Here is a 22,991-nt window from a genome sequence, read left to right on the forward strand (position 1 = left end):
ATCCACTACCTCCCAAACCCGACACTCCAACCCCTACCCAGAGGAGGAGGCCGCCCACCACCACCACCCACCATGGCCATGGCGACGGCGCTCCGCAAGCTCTCCGCCCGCGGCCAGCCCCTCTCCCGCCTCACGCCGCTCTACTCCATGGTACGCCACGCCACGCCGCCCTCCCCTCTTCTCCTTTCCTTCTTCTTCTCATAAATCGTCTTTGGCGGTTCCGAAACAATCATGGCCCGGCGTGTGTTCATCCATTTCCCTTGTTTGATTTGTCTTCGCAGGCGTCCCTGCCGGCGACGGAGGAGAGATCCGCAGTCACCGTATGTCCGATGCGCCCGCCCATTGCTCCCTGTCCGTTTGTTTGTCTGTTTGTCTGTTGCCCCGTGCTTACCTTCTTCCCCTCCCCTCCCCGCGTCGAGCGCAGTGGCCGAAGCAGCTCAACGCGCCGCTGGAGGAGGTCGACCCGGAGATCGCCGACATCATCGAGCTCGAGAAGGCCCGCCAATGGAAGGTCTCTGCCGCCGCCTTCACCAACCAGCAACCGCCGCTACCAAATGATTGGTTGCTATCGTGCTCGGTGCTGAATCGCGTCGGCCTGTCTGGTGGTTTGCAGGGGCTGGAGCTCATCCCGTCGGAGAACTTCACCTCCCTGTCGGTGATGCAGGCCGTGGGATCCGTCATGACGAACAAGTACAGCGAGGGGTACCCCGGCGCCAGATACTACGGTGGAAACGAGTACGGCCCTGTTCCTTCTCTTCTCTGTATTTATTTACATTTGAAAAAAAATATATGCTTGGAGCAGGAATTAAATGGATGTGGGGGGTCAGTGATGTGAACCGGTGCCTGTTTTGGCTTTGCTTGCCCGCAGATACATTGATATGGCCGAGACGCTGTGCCAGAAACGTGCTTTGGAGGCCTTCAATTTGGACCCGGAGAAGTGGGGAGGTAAGATCTTGATGATGGTTTGTTATTAATTTCGTTTTTAGCTTCTCTTGTGTCCGGTAGAACTAATGACGCTGCAGGATGTTTTCCTATAAATTATATCCTTTATGTGGACATAGAGTCATTAGTCTTTTTTTTTCTCTACTGCTTTTGGTGATGCAAATGAGAGAGCAGAATGAAAATAAATAAGATGATCTGATTTGAGCCAATATTATTATGTTCCATCGTTGGCAAAATTTTACTTGATGGGAAATAGGGTAATCTTCTAAAGTAGTAATATCCTAAAGTTAATGGGTTAAGTCCAAGTATTCTATAAATTCTATTCTTTATGTGGACCTGGAGCCAATAGCCTTTTTAATTCTAGTGCTTTGGATGGCGCAAATGAGACAGCAGAATGGGAAAAAGGTGATCTGATTTGAGCCAATCTTGTGTTCTCCATAGTTGACAAAGTTTCCAGGGTACTTGATGGGAAATAGAGCAATCTAAAGTAGTCAAGTTGCTTAAGAGATTTCTGTTTTGAATATGTGCATCACACCATTTACAAGCCAAAATATATTAGTCAATTCCAAAGCCTACATATGGTACACACCTGGGATTAGACACTTCTGCTATATTTTTAATGTTTTGCGTTGCTAACCGCTATGATCTTGGTGTGATAATTGTCCTTCCACCAAGTTGGTGGCCAGTTACCTGCATGACCAATTACTGCCTCTGCAGTGAATGTGCAACCTCTGTCGGGTTCACCTGCCAACTTCCATGTATACACTGCTCTGCTGAAGCCACATGACAGAATTATGGCCCTGGATCTTCCTCACGGTGGACATCTTTCCCATGGTTACCAGGTACATCTATCTGCTTCTTTATTATCAAGCTATTGTTTTTTTATTTCTCTGGTGGGATGCAAGCATGATCAGCCAATGCTTGCTTGTTGCCATCTTTCTGTGTAGTTTGCTGTTTCTTTTGTTTTTTTATGTCTAGTAGTATTAGATAAGCACTTCATACTGTAATGTAAAATACATACTAATAAGCTCATAATTCTCAATTATGTTTAGATAAGCACTTCATACTGTAATAGGAAATACATACTAATAAGCGCATAATTCTCAATTATGTTTAGATATGATGTTTGAGAAACTCCCATGGCTCAATGGTTCTTTTCTTGTTGTTTGCAGACTGACACAAAGAAAATCTCAGCAGTTTCAATATTCTTTGAGACAATGCCTTACAGACTGGATGAAAGCACTGGCTTGATTGATTATGACCAGGTGAACTCCTTATTTATTCATTTCATTTCATGGAAGTTTTGGGATCTCCTGATCAGTTTTAACATTACTTGTGCATGTTTCGTGAAGTGGAAAAAGTGCGTACTTTTTTGTGTTTAGCAACATTCAGCTAAAAGAAATGGTTTCTTACTGCATTGTCTAGGATATTTTCATTGTTATATGTCTCCTTCACTAGTCAAAATTATTTCAAGATGAATTTTCTTAACAACTTCATGTGTTACTAAGCTTCATTTGCTACTTCTGAACAGTTGGAGAAAAGTGCCGTTCTTTTTAGGCCAAAGTTGATTGTTGCTGGTGCTAGTGCATATGCTCGCCTTTATGATTATAACCGCATGCGGAAGGCAAGTTCATTTTCTTCAGTAATAAACAATGATACCCCTCCCCCTTCCTAAGCAGTCAATAACTTCAATTTTTATTGTGCAATTGGCAGATCTGTGACAAGCAGAAGGCAGTTCTTCTCGCAGACATGGCACATATCAGTGGGCTAGTTGCTGCTGGTGTCATTCCCTCTCCTTTTGAGTATGCCGATGTGGTGACTACCACTACCCACAAGTCACTCCGTGGTCCACGTGGAGCCATGATCTTTTTCCGGAAGGGGGTGAAAGAAATAAACAAACAAGGGAAGGAGGTATTGCCAGAGATACAATAAAATGATAGTAGCATAGAGTGTTGAAGATGTTTGTTCTCTACTGAGCTTAACCTGCAGTACTCATATTACCTGAAGAATGCAAAGGCCTAACAATCTATTTTGATATAGGTTAAGTATGATTTTGAGGACAAAATCAATGCTGCTGTCTTCCCTGGTCTGCAAGGTGGACCACATAACCATACTATTACTGGCCTGGCCGTTGCGCTTAAGCAGGTCTGCAGCACTTCTGTTCCTTAATATTTTATATTATTTTGTATTTTACAGTTTGCCGTTTTGTGTAATTAACACCCTAATGTGCTGTTTAAATTTCAGGCAACTACTCAGGAGTACCGAGCTTATCAAGAGCAAGTTATGAGCAACTCTGCTAGATTTGCTGAGGTATTTTGTGGTTAGAATTTGCTAGAAATATTTGCCCAGGAAAACTGGACCTATGATACCTGCCAGTCAGTATGACGAGTAACCTCTTTATGGTCATGTTAGTAGTAGCTTGTAGAAAATCTAATTAGGTTATATCTACCATATATTTTTTCTCATGCCAGCATTAAATACCAGCTTGTAGAACTTACATCAAATTGCTTTGTTGGAATAGGAGTACTTAACTGAGTACCAACATTAATTAATGCTAAACAGGATGTTTGGAGATGCAAATATATATTAAACTAGCATGATTAATTGTACTTTAATTAAAAAAATGTCCTTATTTGATGGCAATATTCTCATATCCAGAGCTTGACTTCCAAAGGCTACGACATTGTCTCTGGTGGGACTGATAACCATTTAGTTTTGGTGAACCTCAAGAAAAAGGTAAGACAGTACTTTATATTTTTGTGATTATTTTGACCGGTATGTTGCTTGATATCCATCTGATCTGAAACTTACTGTTTCTTTATACACCATAGCTAGATGTACTAACTACAGCAAAACTTAGTTCATTTTTAGAATATTATGACATGTCAGGGCATTTATCATCCCTTTCAAATTCCATTTCTAGGGAATAGATGGTTCAAGAGTGGAGAAGGTTTTAGAAAATGTGCATATTGCAGCAAACAAGAACACAGTTCCTGGTGATGTTTCAGCTATGGTACCCGGAGGCATCAGGATGGGTAAACACATATGCTCATATAATGGTTATTCTAATTTTCTTTAAACTAAGTTAGCAAAACCTGATTACATGTTCCCTGATCTTGCAGGAACCCCTGCGCTTACATCAAGAGGATTTGTTGAGGAGGACTTCGCCAAGGTTGCCGAATTCTTCGATTCGGCAGTGAACTTGGCTTTGAAGGTTAAAGCTGCAGCAGCAGGTATTAGAAGTCATAGAACTTCTTCGAACTTTTTTGTGTTGCTTTCCAGAGTCCAGAATCGCATTTCCTTGTATATGTATGCCCTTACCTACCACAGGGATCATATTATTGATATTCTGTTGTTTCTCTTTCAATTTAGGTACCAAACTGAAGGACTTTGTTGCCACTTTGCAATCCGACAGCAACATCCAAGCTGAAATTGCAAAGCTTCGCCACGATGTGGAGGAATATGCAAAACAATTCCCAACAATCGGATTCGAGAAAGAGACCATGAAGTACAAGAACTAAGCACTGCTGTGTTTCAACAGCAAGGTGTGCCCCGAGAAACAAATTATCTCTCCTCCAATCCTTAAGAAACACATACAATATATCAATTCAGTTGTTATCAGGAGAAGGAATCCCCTTGACTCTCTCGTTTGCTCCAGTCCTGTGTTGTCTGCTGTTTTAGATCTTGCGCCAAGCTTACACCTGAAGTAGTTTTTTTGTTTTTTGTTTTGGCCCATCACCCTTTCCTCTTCGCATAAGCACATAGACGATGAATGCTGTTTTTCGCGCAATCACAGATATTTTGCTTTTGTTTTCCTTTTTCTTGCAGGAAGCAAACAGGAAGCACAACTGAGGACAAGTCCATGTAAACAATAGATCCATGATGAAGCGCCATCTTATGTAAAAGGAATCCAAGCATTTTACAGAATATGGGAACTTTGTCAATAGTTTCTTATTGCAGGCACATACTGTAAGATGTTTCGCTGATATGCTATATGAACCACCATCCTTCTTGGACAAGCATTTACTTACACACATTTCTCCATGTGCTCCGTGGATAACACGTATGATTCGGCTTTGAGATCTTGAGCGGTTTGTGAGCTCATGTATGGACATTATCTTTGTGATGAAATTCCTGCCAAATTGTGTCCCAACCACAACTCGGTAAGCGCTGTCCCTTGCCGTCCAGCCCCGTTGAGCAGGGGGTGTTCAATGTGCCGTTGACAATGCACCTAGGATATGAAAATTCTGTGTAATCCTGGGTGGGTAAGGGTGAGATTTCCAACTTATCCCAAATTTTGGTGATACCCAAGGGGGTGCACCAAATGTCTGAACCTGCATCCATACTCAAGCAAACAAAAGTACGAAAATTCATTCAAATCCAAGCATCCTAGGTTAATTATACCTACCACATTCATCAAAGCTCCATAATATTACTTAATTACACATAACGTTAGAAGTAACTAAACACAGTACTTAATTAAACCTAGCTTAAAAACAAGTGCTAAATGGGTGACCAAAGTTGAGCTGGAGCTCGATGCGGCCGGGCGGCCTCTGTCATCATCGCAGGAACCAACGGTATCTCCTTGACGAGCGGTGGCATCATCGCAGGAACCAACGGTATCTCCTTGGCGAGCGGTGGCTAAGGATCGCAATGGGTCGGGTTTTGGGGCGGATGGAGCTGGTCCAAATCCAACCCACGATCCATCTTCCTATCATTTGCCCATTTATTAAAGCATTTGCAGGCATAAATTGTGTCCATGTCCTAACCCATTGGATACCCAGACACCCATGAAGCTCCATGGACATAGAAAAATCAGCATGACGCCTTTCCAAAGATCAAATTAACTCATCAACATTCATTAACTTAGATCAGGTTGAATAATTAGGTTAGTGGGATTGTGGGGGATTAGGAAACATGGGCTGAGCTTTGGCCTTCTCTGACCACAAATTACTTGGGGTTGGACATTTGCATGTAAACTTGTCCCAAATCGACCATTCAAATCCGCCCATCCTATTTTTTTGTGGGATCCAATATCCGCTGCCCAATTCCTCCATGTCTACGAGATTTCGCATGTTTTTGCACGCATGCCCCTTTTGTTGGCGCGAATCCACTTTCATTGCCTTTAGCTCCTACCTCCACTCCTGCCGCTGCCGCCGCACATTCCCTCCCCTTGTTGCTGCCTCGAACGCCGCGTGAAAGCTCCACCGCCCGCGTCATATTCTTTCCACCTAGTTTCAGCAGTGCGCGCAGGGGGGGGGGGGGGGGGCATTTGTGTTCATGGCTCGCGGCCGCCGCCAGCCCCCATGGATCCTCTAGTGAGCTCGGCGCGCGGGTTTGTAGTTTCCGGATCTGGTTGATTCCGGATCTGGTTGATTCCGAAGCCTGTGAAAAACCTGCCTGGTGGCTTGGGCAGGGCAATACACCGACGACAAACGTAAACCCACCATCATGCTTGAAACCATGGGTTCACATGGTCTATGAATTTGGCATTGCTTCTTTGGTTTGCCGGAGCCTCTCAATGATATCAATGTTTTGCAGCGAGCTCATCTATTTGGTCAGCTAGCTAGTGGTAAAGCTCTGGCTTGCAACTATACCGTCAATGGCCATGACTATACCATGGAGGTACTATCTTGCCGATGGTATTTATCCATCATGATCAACATTTGCGAAGATCATTAGTGACCCCAAAATCAAGAAGAACATTTTTTATTTTGCCGAAGCACAAGAAGCTTGCCAAAAGGATATTAAGAGGGCATTTGGTGTGTTACAAGCTCGGTTTGTCATTGTTTGAGGTCCTGCTCGCTACTAGGATAAAAAATCCCTCACAAACATCATGATTGCTTGTGTAATTTTACACAACATAATCATCGAGGATTGGAGGGATTTGTACTTGGAGTACAATTATGACAATGTTGATAGCTGTGTGAAGCCTGCGAGGGACGCATATGACATCACTGCATTTCTTAAGACCTACCAGAAGATCGAGAACCGTGATTCGCACCACCAACTCCAGGGACGCATATGACGTCACTGCATTTCTTGAGACCTACCAGAAGATCAAGAACCGTGATTCGCACCACCAACTCCAGCATGATCTTATCGAGTATCGGTGGCAACTCTATAGGGGGAGATAGATCCCATTTTTGTATTCATTTTTATTCATGCGAGATTTAATTAAACAATTTGATGTTGTAATAACTATTTAAATTTGAACATTTGTTGTAAACAAAAACTATTCTTATATTGTGAATTGCTTTTTGGACCATTTACATATTTGTATGATGAATTTATATTATGATTTCATTCGGTCATATCTACAATCTACAGTACCTAAATAGTTTATCCCCACTATTTTATTTCTCTTGACATGCAACTTATTCACATCACTAATCAACATGCAACCATCCACCTCACTCCACCTCAGCAGTAGCCCATGATGTGGACTGCCGATCTAAAAAAATAACAGCAATCGCACTAGGTCGCTCACCGTCATTTTCTCTGCGAGTCTCTCATCTCTGCCGCTGCCTCTTCGACCTCCACGACGGAAGCTCTTCCATTCATGAATGCAGCCACAAAAGAACATCAAATCGCAGAATTCATCCCATCATTATGTCACCCTGCACAATCCTGCAATTTTTGAGCTTCCATTAAATTCGTCGCTCTATTCCTGTCCCCACGATTCGCCTCCTGTCCCCACGATTCGCCTCTGGACGTTTCACCTCTCTACACACCGTTAGACTGCCTCTTTAACAGGGACGAGGATCTTCTTCCCTCTCATATCTGCGAGGTTGATCGATTAAGACTACGACGTGAGTACGGTTGCGCGGCTATCCCGCCGCGACATGGAGCTCCATGTGCGTGCATGCATGCCGTAATGAGCTCTGCTTCTGCCCCACTCTGCCGTTGCGACCGCATCTCCTTTTCTTCTACCCCACCATCCCAAACTCGCTCTAACATGACCTCAGCAAGCGAAGCGCTGGCCATGGAGGTGTATGAGTAGGCGCTCCTCAACGATGACTATGGTGAGTTGTTCCCCCGAGCCACCCGGGGACAGAACACCCGACACCATGCTGTCCATGGCCGTCCGGCTGGAACACAACAGAGGCGAAAATACCTACTCGCCGTTGCCAGGAAAGAGTCATGGTACCCTCCCCAACTTCCTATCTTTCCTTCTCCCGCAAGCTGGGGACCATTTTGTTTGTGAATAACGCTTATATTTTGTAGTGGAGGATCAAAAGGTGATGTTGGCACTAGTAAAAGCATGACTTCGGTCCACGCGAGAGAAGGGCTTTAATTCTGGTTCTGTTACGAACGGGACCAATGGATGCATAAGTCCGGTTCGTGAGTCCAGGGCGCCGGCCTGGTCAGGGTCTCGGTTCGTCTGACCCCTTTGGTCCCGGTTTCAGACAGGAACCGGAACCAATGGTCCTCCCTCTTGGCGCAGTGCCTTTAGTTCCGTTTCGTGTCTAAAACCGGGACAAAAGGTGAGTCTTCTGTTCCTTTTTCAATTTTAGGGTCATTTAGCTCAAAATAATCAGTAAATGCATGCAAAAAATAACAAATAAAGCTAGAAATGGTTGAAAATTGATGATGTGACTTTAAATGGTGCATGTTGAATACACAAAAAGTGTGAAGTTGAAATAAGTTTTAAAAAATGAAATCCCTTTGTAACACATGAGTTTTCGTCTGAAACCCTAATACTCCGAAAGAGATTGTTCATTTTGTACACGAAGTGCATCTAGTTTTTGCCGTAACCCTCCCAACTTTTTAGCACATGCTATGTGGATGAAATGATGATATCATGCCAACTTTCAACCTATTCAGAGTTCATTTGTAGTTCTTTTCAATTTCAGGGTCATTTAGATCAAAATAATCAATAAATGCATGAAAAATACCTAATGAAGTCAGAAATGGTTGAAAATTGATGATGTGGCTTTGATTGGTGCATGCTGAATGCACAATAAGTCTGGAGTTGAAATAAGTTCAAAAAAATGAAATCCCTTTGTAACAGATAAGTTTTCGTCCGAAACCGTGATATTTCGAAATAGATTGTTCATTTTATACACGAAGTGCATCCAGTGTTTTCCGTAACCCTCTTAACTTTTTAGCACATGCTATGTGGGTGAAATGATGATATCATGTCAACTTTCAACCTATTCAGAGTTCATATGTAGTGCTTTTCAATTTCGGGATCATTTAGATCAAAATAATCAATAAATGCATGAAAAATACGTAATGAAGTCAGAAAGGGTTAAAAATTGATGATGTGGATTTGATTGGTGCATGCTGAACGCACAAAAAGTCTAGAGTTGAAATAAGTTCAAAAAAATGAAATCCCTTTGTAACAGATGAGTTTTCGTCTGAAACCGTGATACTGAGAAAGAGATTGTCCATTTTGTGCTGGGATAATAGAGGTATATGCGATCATTATCCTCACCTAGATAACGGTACGTCCTTCACCGTCAAGCCGACGGATGACTTCCAGATTATTATGGTATGTAAAGACGACATTTATTTTTTGTTGGTCAAGTATGACATGTGCTTTTTTTTGCTTTAGTTAACCTTTAATTTTCTTTTGTACAATTCGACTAGTGCGTTCCCTGCCATGCAAGATTTGTTGTCTTGTACAAGTTTCATTTTAAAGAGAAGGACAATACAGAGTCTAAGATACCTCACCTAAGAACAGAGCATTTCACTTTTGTTGTAAAGGTAAAAAATGATGAAGATCACACATATTTTGGTTGTTCTAATTGGAGAGCATTTTGCAAGGCATATGGGTTGAATGAGGACATGAACATTACCTTCGATCTTGGTAATTATGATGTCCATGATAATAATATAGAAATTTGGGTGCATGCGAAGGATGACTTGATTTCAGTTCTACCTCTAGGTGCGTTTTGTCAACATATTTCTTAGATAATTTTTATTGATTATTGAAAAGTATCTTGTACTCATCCCGATTAAATTTCTTCATTTTCAATTATTAGCTTATTTCCGTGCTACAAGAACTACATGGGAGATAGTAGATCGGACCTACTATGGTTTTGGCTCCAACCTTATTTGGTTGGAAAAAATCATCTCATCTCATTTATTCATGATGTTGACAATCTTGCTAAAAATTACATAACTGGCAACATTTATCATGAATATGTGCCACTAGTGCACCAGTTGAGCCCTCATAACATCACTTCAGACAACTTTGTAAGATTTTGTATACCATTGCGTCACTAATCCATCTTTTTATACATTGTTCTTAAGCAAAACTAGTTTGCTAACTATATTATTATTACTAACAGGTACACCGGCGAGAGACCGTACCTAAATGGATGTTTACCACCCATGATTTGGAAATGGTTACCTTACGGCCAACCCCGATTAATTACCGTGGTAAATACATGATATCTCAAAGTGAAGACACTTTAAAAATCAATGGATGGAGAAATGCAATACAAGCATCCATGATACCATTTGGAGAGGAATCTTTGCGCATCCCACAACTTGAAGATAGGTTAATCTGTGTTCTTCAATACATAGATGTCGAAGTTCGCCTTTATTTTGGGTTTTTTAACTAGGAGAGAGTAGTAGTTAGTGTTTCAACCTGTTGATAACTTGGTCATTTGCTACTATGATAACAACCAGAATGATGAGGACTTCATCTTTTTTATGCTATTTTACCTAGAACGATGAAATGTTTTTTTAACTAGTATGTACAATGATGAGGAGTAATATACGATGTCGTGTAATGCTTTATGTACATACTAGCTAGCGTCTAGTTGACACCGACTGAAAATACCAACAAGCATAAGGAACCAAAGATGATGTGCACAAAAAAAGGGAAACACAATATGAAACCCCTAATAAAACCCTTCAAAACCCCTAAACCCTCCCCTTTCAAAAAATAATCCCCGCAGCGCCTGGAGTTGCTGACGCGTGGCTGCCTTTAGGTCCCGGTTGGTGTTACCAACCGGGACTAAACGTCCTCCTGCATGGACGCCCCGCAGCGGCCAAGTGAACCTCATTTGGACCTGGTTCATAAGCCAACCGGGACTAAAGGTTTGGGCCTTTAGTCCTTATGGCTTTGTCCCGTTGAAGAACCGGGACTAATGATCATTTTCCTACTAGTGTGGGGTCATTCAACCCTCGGCAGGGTCCTTACACTTACAAGACTGAAGTTGGAGTAGTAGTTTCTTAATTATACTTACAAGGAGGAAACTGGAGTAGGTATTGTGAAGGTGATGTCTTATAAGTAGTAGTTACAGTTTAGGCCCATTTTATCATCAATGGCATCTTACTCATTTCATGTGTTATCATCCCTACTGAATGGAATGTCCAATCCTTAACTAATTATCATAGTATAGTTTATGATTTCCCCCCTCCCTATGTACGATTGGTCATAAACATTGAGAGGTGAGGTCAAAGAGAATATACATGTATTTGTGCCATAGTTAAGATGGAAAAATGTAACTTAAGATTGTACTATGAAAGAACAAAAGCAAAGCCAGTATAGGCAACATCAAAGGACCAAACTGACACACTCTTCAAGTACCAGTTGGCGAGATGCATTGTGTGTGTTTCTCTTGTAACAAGCAATCATGATTATATATAAATTTCTATTATTTTTCTAAATATTATTTGACTTGAATTCCCGTAGCAACCCACGTGGTATCATCTAGTTATTGAAATGTCTATGCTATGAAAAATTTACGGTGTCGCGAGCGCTTCGACGGAACAGATCCCGGAAACGCGTCCCGTAGATGTATTCCGCTAGAGCGCTCGCGTCATCGTTATTTTTTTACGGACGCCCCTAAATGAGTTTTACGGTCCGCACGGTTGCGGAATCTACTAGAGATGCTCTAACAATGTAATATACCCCTTACCGCATAACCATGTATGTATGGCTGAATTTATACAATACATGTAGGTATTGGATGGGCTTCTATCCTCAATTGGTTGCGTATCGCTAAGTTGTGATAGTACCACATCCGAGGCCTTACAGATTGGCCGTGGACGACCACAACGTCTCCAATGAGGGTACATCAATGACCTTGGTGGAGGCGGGGAAGAAAGCATCACCAACGAAGGAGAGGAAGGGGCTAAATCAGTGGCGGAGCTACAACAACAAAGAAGGGCGGGTGCGTATAAAGGATAGCCTATTACTTTTACACTCATGACCCACTCTACTCTTATTTCTCTACTGCATTTGCAATTGTTTGGGCGGGCCACGACCCTTTTTGACAGCACGTAGCTCCATGAGTTATTGGTGTGTGGGGTTCCAAGGAAGGTTGGGGGCGACGACACAACAAAGATGTTGGCACGGTTAGGTTGGGGCAGTGAGGTGGCAAACGACAAGGCTACCGGCCGCAGGTGGCGGTGACTGGCTGGGGGCTAGGAAGAAGAAACTTCAGGTGTCGACAAGAGGAAGAGGGACGGGCGTTGGATTTCAATCCAATGGTCAAGGTGAAGTCGGCTTAAACTAAAAAAACACACTTGGGTGACACGTTGGTGATCACGATGTATTTGTTTGCATAAAATTGCTAGAACATTTGATTGGTAAAATAAAGAAGGGGAACGAAGTAACTAACTCTAATCGTTGTGCAGTGTTATTCGGAAGACTCGAGTTGCAAATGTTAGTCATCGCCTGAGGCTCTACAATAGTGTTTACATTTAGTTTATTTTTTGGTCAACAAACTATGCTTATTTTTTGCTGAAAAATGACCCACATGTAAAATAAAAACTACAACGAGGACCATATGCTACCTAGCGACCACTATTGCCGGAACGAGCAGCCAACGTGCCATTGTCACCGATCCCATACCGGAGTCGGCTTGACCTTGAAGATGACATGACAATCGAGAAGTATTTCCATCGCTCCTATAGTCGTAGTCCTTGTTGAAATTTGGAGGTGGGCTTTAGGCCCATTAGAGAATTTCAGAAAAATCTCCAAGGGCCCATGTAGGTGGTGGCATGACAAGGTGATGGGAAGTTTAGTCCCACCCCGCTAGTGGAGGAGAGTTTGGACCCCTTTATAAGGGTCTCTCTTCCACATGCTATTGGAGAGTGAGAAGAGAAGGTGCCCTCGCGCACTCCTCCTCCGCCGCCCGCCTCGCCACGCCTCGTCACGACGCGTCACGGGTTGCGGGAATGAGCCGAGCCGAGCTCATACCTACGCGCTTATTTTTGCCGGTCAGGAACGGAGAATACGTAACGGACATGGCACGATCCGAGACGTCGGATCGTGGGCTGTTACCGACTCGGACGTGGGTTTGGCCCACGTCTCTCCACCCAGCCGCCTTTATAAGCACGCGATCGCCTACCCTAGCCGTCACGAGAATCAGATCACATCTGCCTCACGCGTTCGTTCCTTGACTGCTGCTGCCGCCGGCGACTCCGTCCCGTTTACCGCATACACGGTCGACGGGAGAGCAGGCCTCCGAAACCTCGCCTCTCCGGTTCCTGTACGGGAGAGGGGCGATTAGGTTTTTGGGGAGCGATCACGCGACTGCTCGCCTCCGTCCGTCTGCTTCGTCTACGTCCGCGTCGCCCTCGTCATCGCCATGTCTTCACCAAGCGAAGCTGACCGTCTCCGCGAGGAAGCCGAGAAGAAGACGACAGAGGATACTGCCGCCGCCGCCGCTGCTGCTACGGCCAACTGGCCGATTGGAGGGTATGACTTGTTTATCCTCATGTTCGTATTTTTCCTAGCAGTACTGCTTGTCTGCATAGATGTATCCACTATATGCGTAGTATGTGCTAGGTTAGCTCAAGATCAGTATATCATTAGTCTAGTCAATGCCATGCTAGTTATTGTCTCGTGGATTAATATACTCAGGAAATTGTCTATTTACTCAACAATCCAAAAACCTAATCTCTGTAGGAATTTTTCGAGTAATGGTTTTGCTGCTGCACTGAAACCGGATAAGTTTACCGGTACTTTTTTCAAGCGTTGGCAAACGAGAACCACCTTATGGCTCACAGCTATGAACGTGTTCTGGGTAGCCGATGTTACTCCTACGGAAACTATCACTCCTGAACAGGAGAATATGTTTAAGGAGACCACCGTCCTATTCCTTGGAGCAGTCATTAGCGTGATCGGAGATAAGCTGGTTGATGCATACTTACATATGCATGTTGCCAAGGACTTGTGGGAGGCGCTCGAATCTAAATTCGGGGCCACCGATGCTGGGAGTGAGATGTATGTTATGGAGCAGTTCCACGATTACAAGATGGTTGACAACCGTTCTGTATTGGAACAAGCTCATGAGATAATATGCATAGCTAAGGAACTTGAGGTTCTTAAGTGCAATTTGCCGGGCAAGTTTGTCGCGGGCTGTATAATTGCTAAGCTCCCTAATTCCTGGAGGAACTTTGCTACTACTCTGAAACACCAGAGGCGTGAGTTCTCAGTAGAGGACATCATCGACCATCTGAGTGTTGAGCAGAACTCGAGAGCAAAGGACTCCAATGGAAAAGCGGTGGAAAGCTCTTCTGCTGCCAATATGGTACATCAGAGGAACTTCAATTCTCACAAGCCCAAGGGAAAGAATTCTGTCCAACAGAATACCGACTTCAAGAAGAAGGGAAAGAAGCCCTTCAAGAAGAATAAGAAGGGAGATGGCTGCTATACTTGTGGTTCAGAGGAACATTGGGCGAACAAATGCCCAAACAAGTACAAGAAGCCGGCACAGGACTCCAAGTCTGCCAATATGATCGTGGGCAACAATGAAAGTGGTGCATCTGGGTACGGTAATTTACTTACTGTATTTACAGTTTGTCAGTCCACCGATTGGTGGGTGGACACGGGTGTAAATATTCATGTGTGTGCTGACTTATCATTGTTCTCTTCTTATCAGGCCACCGGTCGCGGGTCCGTATTGATGGGGAATGGCGCGAGTGCTTCTGTTCTTGGTGTTGGCACGGTCGATCTGAAGTTTACTTTGGGAAGGATCGTGCAGCTGAAGAACGTGCAGCATGTCCCCGCCATCAAGAAGAATCTCGTTAGTGGCTCCCTTCTGTGTAGAGAAGGGTTTAAGTTGGTGTTCGAGTCTAATAAAGTAGTAGTTACGAAATATGGACTTTTCGTTGGAAAAGGTTATGAATGCGGAGGTCTGTTCCGCCTTTCTCTAGCAGATTTTTGTAATAAAGTCGTGAACAATATTCATTCGAGTGTTAATGAATCTGAAGTTTGGCATTCACGTCTTTGTCACATAAGTTTCGGTGTTATGTCGCGGCTAGCAAAACTGAATTTAATCCCAACTTTCACTTTAGCCAAAGGTTCTAAGTGCCATTCGTGTGTGCAAGCAAAGCAACCTCGCAAGCCTCACAAGGCTGCAGAGGAGAGACACTTGCACCATTAGAACTCATACATTCTGATCTTTGTGAGATGAATGGTGTGTTTACTAAAGGTGGAAAGAAATACTTCATGACATTGATAGATGATTCCACTAGATTTTGCTATGTATCTATTAAATACTAAAGATGAGGCTCTACACTACTTTAAAATCTATAAGGCAGAAGTTGAGAATCAACTTGAAAAGAAAATTAAACGAGTCCGGTCTGATCGTGGTGGAGAGTACTTCTCAAACGAATTTGATTCATTTTGTGCGGAACACGACATTATTCATGAGAGGACGCCTCCCTATTCACCCCAGTCAAACGGGGTTGCCGAGCGGAAAAATCGTACTCTAACTGATTTGGTTAACGCCATGTTAGATACATCGGGTTTATCCAAGGCATGGTGGGGGGAGGCTATATTGACCGCGTGTCATGTCCTGAATAAAGTTCCTACAAAAGATAATGAGGTCACTCCCTACGAGGAGTGGTCGAAGAGAAGGACATCGCTCTCGTACGTACGTACTTGGGGCTGCTTGGCGAAAGTCAATGTACCGATCCCCAAGAAGCGTAAGCTTGGACCAAAGACTGTGGATTGCGTTAATTTGGGATACGCTAAGAATAGCGTAGGCTATAGATTTCTAGTAGTGAAATCTGAGGTACCTGACGTGAAGGTCGGTACAATAATGGAGTCGAGGGATGCTACATTCTTTGAGGATATATTTCCCATGAGAGATATGCAAAGCACTTCTAGACAGGAATCTGAGATAACTCCTGAGCCTGCCATTCCTATAGAATACTATGAACAAACACATGATGAAAATCCTGAGGAGGATGACGAGGAAGCCCGTGGTAGGGGCAAGAGACAAAGGACTGCAAAGACCTTTGGTGATGATTTCTTCGTATACCTCGTGGATGATAATCCCTCTTCTATTTCAGAAGCGTATGCTTCTCCAGATGCTGATTACTGGAAAGTTGCGGTCCGTAGCGAGATGGATTCCATCATAGCTAACGGGACATGGGAAATCACTGATCGTCCCTATGGTTGCAAACCATTGGGATGCAAGTGGGTGTTCAAAAAGAAGCTTAGGCCCGATGGTACGATTGAAAAGTACAAGGCTAGGCTTGTGGCCAAGGGCTATGCCCAGAAAGAAGAGGAAGATTTCTTCGATACTTATTCACCTGTGGCTAGACTGACCACCATTCGAGTACTACTCTCATTGGCGGCCTCTCATGGTCTTCTCGTTCATCAAATGGACGTTAAGACGGCTTTCCTGAATGGAGAGCTAAATGAGGAAATCTATATGCAACAACCAGATGGCTTTGTGATAGAAGGTCAGGAAGGAAAGGTGTGTAAGTTGCTGAAATCTTTATATGGTCTGAGACAAGCACCTAAGCAATGGCATGAGAAGTTTAATACAACTCTGACATCTGTTGGCTTCGTTGTTAATGAAGCTGACAAATGTGTATACTATCGCCATGGTGGGGGCGAAGGAGTTATATTGTGCTTGTATGTTGATGACATACTGATATTTGGAACCAACCTCAAAGTAATTGAGGAGGTTAAGTCTTTTCTGTCTCAAAACTTTGAGATGAAGGGCCTTGGGGTGGTTGATGTTATCTTGAACATCAAGCTGTTGAGAGATGATGAGGGTGGGATTACACTTCTGCAATCCCACTATGTTGAGAAGATTTTGAGTCGCTTTGGATATTCAGACTGCAAAATTTCTCAAACACCATATGATCCTAGTGTGCTTATTCGAAAGTTTAAAGGCACATCTACAGATCAATTGAGATTCTCTCAAATTATCGGTTCACTTATGTACCTAGCTAGCGCAACGAGGCCTGACATCGCGTTTGCTGTGAGCAAACTTAGCCGGTTTGTTGCAAACCCGGGCGATGTTCATTGGCGTGCTGTTGAAAGAATTATGCGCTACTTGAAAGGTACTGTCAACCACGGGCTTCACTATACGGGATTCCCGTCGGTACTTGAAGGGTATAGTGATGCGAATTGGATCTCTGATGCTGATGAGATGAAGGCCACTACTGGGTATATGTTTACTCTTGGGGGTGGTGCTGTTTCCTGGAAGTCTTGCAAGCAAACGATCTTAACAAGACCGACAATGGAAGCAGAATTAACAGCATTAGACACATCTGGTGTCGAAGCAGAATTTCTTCGAGATCTTTTGATGGACTTACCTGTGGTTGAGAAGCCGGTTCCTGCTATCCTTATGAACTGCGATAATCAGACGGTTATTGTTAAAGTGAAGAGTTCAAAGGACAATATAAAGTCCAACAAACATATAAGAATGAGATTGAAGTCTGTCAGACGTTTGAGAAACTCCGGAGTGATAGCGTTGGATTATATCCAAACGGCTAAGAATCTGGAAGATCCCTTTACTAAAGGGCTATCACGTGTTGTGATAGATAGTGCATCGAGGGATATGGGTATGAGACCCACATGAGTTGCCATGGCAGTAACCCAACCTATATGATCGGAGATCCCGTGAAGTAGGACCTGGGAAAACAAGCCAGTGGTGAACTGAGGAGAGTAACTTTACTAACCCACTCCGTTGGAGATGCAATACTCTCGGATACTGTATGGTAGGATGACTACTGTCTTAATGTGTTCTAAAGCTTATATGTAAGCAAGATGCTGTCCTACAGAGCGATCTTTGGAGGAACACACCTATATGAGCTTGACTGCTGGTCACAGTCTATGAGGTTTGGATGATCTCTAGTAAACTCATGAATAGGCCAGGAGTGTGACTAATATGCTCCACCCGAGGGGTCACCTTCGGCAGTCTAGTACTAGTAAGACTTGTGGTGAAACTCCTTTACGCCAAACTGACAATTCAAGGCATAGTCCATTGTTCAGTTGTAAAGGGGTGTAGCTACTTGTTCTAGGTGAAGCTCAACCTTAACAGGTCTTCACTGAAATGCTGGTATATTAAAACAGTGATTGGAACGAGGGAACACGATGTGCCCTTGAGATCTGGTGGGGGATTGTTGAAATTTGGAGGTGGGCTTTAGGCCCATTAGAGAATTTCAGAAAAATCTCCAAGGGCCCATGTAGGTGGTGGCATGACAAGGTGGTGGGAAGTTTAGTCCCACCCCGCTAGTGGAGGAGAGTTTGGACCCCTTTATAAGGGTCTCTCTTCCACATGCTATTGGAGAGTGAGACGAGAAGGTGCCCTCACGCACTCCTCCTCCGCGGCCCGCCTCGCCACGACGCGACGCGACGCGACGCGACGCGGGTTGCGGGAATGAGCCGAGCTCATACCTACGCGCTTATTTTTGCCGGTCAGGAACGGAGAATACGTAACGGACACGGCACGATCCGAGACGTCGGATCGTGGGCTGTTACCGACTCGGACGTGGGTTCGGCCCACGTCTCTCCACCCAGCCGCCTTTATAAGCACGCGATCGCCTACCCTAACCGTCACGAGAATCAGATCACATCTGCCTCACGCGTTCGTTCCTTGACTGCTGCTGCCGCCGGCGACTCCGTCCCGTTTACCGCGTACACGGTCGACGGGAGAGCAGGCCTCCGAAAACTCGCCTCTCCGGTTCCTGTACGGGAGAGGGGCGATTAGGTTTTTGGGGAGCGATCACGCGACTGCTCGCCTCCGTCCGTCTGCTTCGTCTACGTCCGCGTCGCCCTCGTCATCGCCATGTCTTCACCAAGCGAAGCTGACCGTCTCCGCGAGGAAGCCGAGAAGAAGACGACAGAGGATACTGCCGCCGCCGCCGCTGCTGCTACGGCCAACTGGCCGATTGGAGGGTATGACTTGTTTATCCCCATGTTCGTATTTATCCTAGCAGTACTGCTTGTCTGCATAGATGTATACACTATATGCGTAGTATGTGCTAGGTTAGCTCAAGATCAGTATATCATTAGTCTTGTCAATGCCATGCTAGTTATTGTCTCGTGGATTAATATACTCGGGAAATTGTCTATTTACTCAACAGTCCTTGCCATTGATCCATTGAATCGATCTCAAGTGCCTAACACTAAATCTCACATGCACGTATGCACTCTAAGAAATTCTAATCCTAACCTCAGGAGTATACAGTACATGTTTGGTATTTTAGATATAGACAAAAATCACTACAAGCTTGGTCGAAATTTTGCAATTTTTTTACTTTAAAAAAGGTTTTACCTTAACTACATTATGAAACTGAAAGAGCAATTAATAGTATTTGGCATATCGAACAAACTTACATATATATTTCATCTGTCAAGTTGAGTCAGAAAATCCATTCATTAGAAGCAAGACATACAAGGAGGCGTACATTGAGGTCGACCACCCTCTGTTCATCATCCAGAAAGAATGATACAGGTTCCTACGCCTGACATAATGACACTGTTTCGTAATACTACAGTAATTTTGGACACGAATACATACATGATACATATGATGTCCGTGCAGCATACTCAGTACATGCAGACACCATTCGGTGTACCCCAGAACAGATCGAGGTCCGACATGCCGCCGGCCTCCGGCCACTCAACAACAGCATCTTCCTCGTCGCGGCAGGGAGGAAGGACGTAGGTGGATAACAACTCGTAGCGACCGGCATCCGTCGGATCCCATGTCGTGTTGCTGGCGGGGGCATGGAGGAGCGCGTTCTGGCTCGGCGGTGATGCCGTGGTGCTGCCGGCCACGACCACAGGGAGGAGCTCGTTCTGGCTCGGCGGTGATGTCGAGTTGCTGCCGGCCACGGCCACAGGGAGGAGCTCGTTCTGGCTCGGCGGTGATGTCGAGTTGCTGCCGGCCACGGCCACAGGGAGGAGCTCGTTCTGGCTCGGCGGTGATGTCGAGTTGCTGCCGGCCACGGCCACAGGGAGGAGCTCGTTCTGGCTCGGCGGTGATGTCGAGTTGCTGCCGGCCACGGCCACAGGGAGGAGCTCGTTCTGGCTCGGCGGTGATGTCGAGTTGCTGCCGTCCACGGCCAGAGGGAGGAGCTCGTTCCGGCACGGCGACGCGGCTGCAGGTTCTTCATCTTGATGGAGAAAGCCATCGTTGCTCCCGTCAAGCGCGGCATCGTGGTCTAGCAAGTCGTCGACGGTAACTTCGCCTTCGTCGAGCCATGCCGTGTTGCTGGCCGGCGCATGGAGAAGATCGTTCTGGCTCGTGTTGCTGGGGGGCTCAGGCGCAGAGAGGAGCTCGCTCCGACACGGTGGTGCTGCTGCAGGTTCTTGATACTCATAGAGGAAGCCATCGTTGCTCGTGTCGTCAAGCAAGTCGTCGACGGCAACTCCGCTTTCCGCTCCATAACCGAGTCCGGCATCCTCCTCGATAACAGCGGCTGGTGGTGCGGCGGATTGATGCCGGACCACCGGCGCGTCCAAGTAGTCCACGGTAACTCCGGCGTCGAAGTCCAAGAACCCGCTCTTCCCAGACGACGAGGAGGCTGAAGCTGAAGCATGGAAGTCACCTGCTCGGGGCACGGGCGTCGGGTCGTCGGTGCAGAAGCTGAAGCCCTCGATATCTTGATCTGTTTCGTGTCGCGCGCTGTGGACGTAGTATGCCTCGTGCGTTTTCCGCTGCGTCGTGGTTGGAGCGTCTGGGTGGTCGCCGGATGCCTTTCTCTTGCAGCCCGATCCGGAAAGATCGGCCACCGTTGACGTCGTGCAGGATGAAGACGACGACGACGCCGGGGACGACACGTGAGGACGGCGAGGCCGAGGCGTCTTGTAGATCTTGCAGAGAACCAAGTCGCCGGCTCCACGGATGCTGTACTCGGTCATGAGCCAGCCGCCCGGCATCGACTCAACCTTGTAGCTGAATTTCTGCAGCTCCCCCCCGGCCGCGCTCCCTTTCGCCGGCTTCGCGGAACCCTCCGAGTGCCACCACCGCTTCTTGCCGTCGTCGGCGCCGCCAATGGTGCGCGAGATCCTACGGTGGCGGCCTGCCACGTTCTTGCCGGCGTGGCGCAGGGTGGTGAAGAAGTACCACGCACGTTTGTCTTGGTCGCGTTGGGCTTCGCCGATGCCCGGCGCCTGCTGGCGCCCCTCCACCAGCTTCTCCGGGGCGGCGGAGTAGACGTCGACGTGATGCATGAAGCTGGCAGCGATGGGCTGGCCGTCGATCTCGCGGCGGAGGTAGGTATCGGTGAGCTCGCGGTCCGGTGGGTTGAAGATCCATCCTGGAGCTAGATCACCACGGTGAGCCATCTCGACGGCGCGCCGGAAAGATGATCGTCTAGATGGATGCAGCGTGCACGCACGCTCGGGTGTTGTTGTTAGGCGATCGATCGAGCGAAATCTTTGAGGGTACAAGACGAAGAACTCGACCGCATATATATAGACCACGATTAGTCTCGATTGTATGCAAATGGCTGGAGCTGCAAATGTATTGTACGACTTGTCGGACTGGCATGTGATTCGTCGATCGGGCATTTACGAGTTGTAAGAGGATTAGCTAAGCAGGCGATATGTTCAAAAACAAAAAGCTAAACAGGGGATTGGTTATGTTGGGATGCCTCCGACGCACCCAGCCTAGCCCCTCCCGTCTCCACACTTTAGCTACTTATATCCTTGACCTGCTACCCCTATATAAAGATTGGTCATTGTAACACACATCAATCATTAATAAAGATAGTCTCCTCGCTACTTCTTGTGTTCATCAACTTTCTGCGTGTTCGACTACTTTATGTACGACGCCTGCTCTCGTTTCGCAACCTTGGATTGGATTCACCGACGAAGTTGCGGAACAGGTTATCAGCACGCTTCGCTCCACCAACTCTCCATCGAGCATGCGTCAAGCCTGCATCAAGCAGGCTTTCGTCGTTCATGCCGAGGTATAAGATCAGATCTATCTTCTTGCAAAAATGGATTCCTCATGTCATCTCGGTTCCGATTTTGGGATTAGTCTATATTTTGGGTTTAATCTACCTATGATGTGGATTTCTCTTCCAAGAACTGATCGACGGATATGTCGCCGACCAATGTTGATGTTCTTGGACCAAGAGGGATTTGTTGGCCGCACTATATAGGAGTCGGTATAGAGCGTGACCCAGATGGTCACGATACCGCCGCAACGCAACTACTGTGCCAAGCGCCGTGAAAGTTCTAGATAAACATGACGAAGGATCAACCCTAGCAGTACGGACGATACCAGCACCGTGCCCTGACCGTTTTGGTCGCCGGAGCTGTTCATCATGGCCCTCGCCCTGCTGGCCACGAGCCGTCGCACGTGCCGGCTACACACCCGCGCTCTCCTGTGCCCGCCTGTGCCCGGGCCGGACGCGCTCTCCGAGCTCGGCTGGCCGTTTCTGCCGCTCGCTGGCTGCGCCATGCCGCGCCCCTGGATCCGCTGGCCGTCGCGCATGCCTCGGCAACACGACCGGCCCTACCTGCTGTAGGCCGTAGACGCGAGCACCCGACCCTACCTGCTGCAGGCCGCAAACGCGAGCTCCCATCACTGTAGACCCCGCCTCGCCCGCCGCCACCCCACACGGGCGCTAGGGCAACCTAACGCCCTGGACAGCGTGGGGCTAACCGGGCCGGCCTGCTCAAAACAAGGGGAGTCGGGCTAGCTGGTGCTCGGTGAACCGGGCTAATAGCTCATTTTTGGGCCTGAAACCGTGTGTTTTTGTCAAAACGGACATTTACGATTAAAAATGTCTCGGAAATTCAAGTTTTAGCCTAGTTTTTACGTACTAGACGCGCTTAACATGTTATCTCCCGCAACATGATTTTATTGTATGAT

General features: G+C 46.1%; 1 protein-coding gene across 1 annotated transcript; it reads left to right on the top strand.

Annotated features, from left to right (window-relative positions):
• On the top strand, window positions 1–5,022 carry LOC123447720 (serine hydroxymethyltransferase 1, mitochondrial). Its single transcript, XM_045124355.1, has 16 exons — window positions 1–150; window positions 282–320; window positions 425–511; window positions 614–735; window positions 869–945; window positions 1,660–1,784; window positions 2,115–2,207; window positions 2,474–2,566; window positions 2,656–2,853; window positions 2,983–3,087; window positions 3,187–3,252; window positions 3,601–3,678; window positions 3,866–3,977; window positions 4,065–4,175; window positions 4,315–4,487; window positions 4,771–5,022. The coding sequence occupies exons 1-15, from the start codon at window positions 73–75 to the stop codon at window positions 4,461–4,463; spliced, it is 1,533 nt and encodes a 510-aa protein (XP_044980290.1). The 5' UTR covers window positions 1–72; the 3' UTR covers window positions 4,464–4,487; window positions 4,771–5,022.
• Window positions 5,023–22,991: the final 17,969 nt, after the last annotated feature.

The sequence above is a fragment of the Hordeum vulgare genome, chromosome 4H, assembly GCF_904849725.1.
Source record: "Hordeum vulgare subsp. vulgare chromosome 4H, MorexV3_pseudomolecules_assembly, whole genome shotgun sequence".
In the NCBI taxonomy this organism is placed as follows: Eukaryota; Viridiplantae; Streptophyta; class Magnoliopsida; order Poales; family Poaceae; genus Hordeum; species Hordeum vulgare.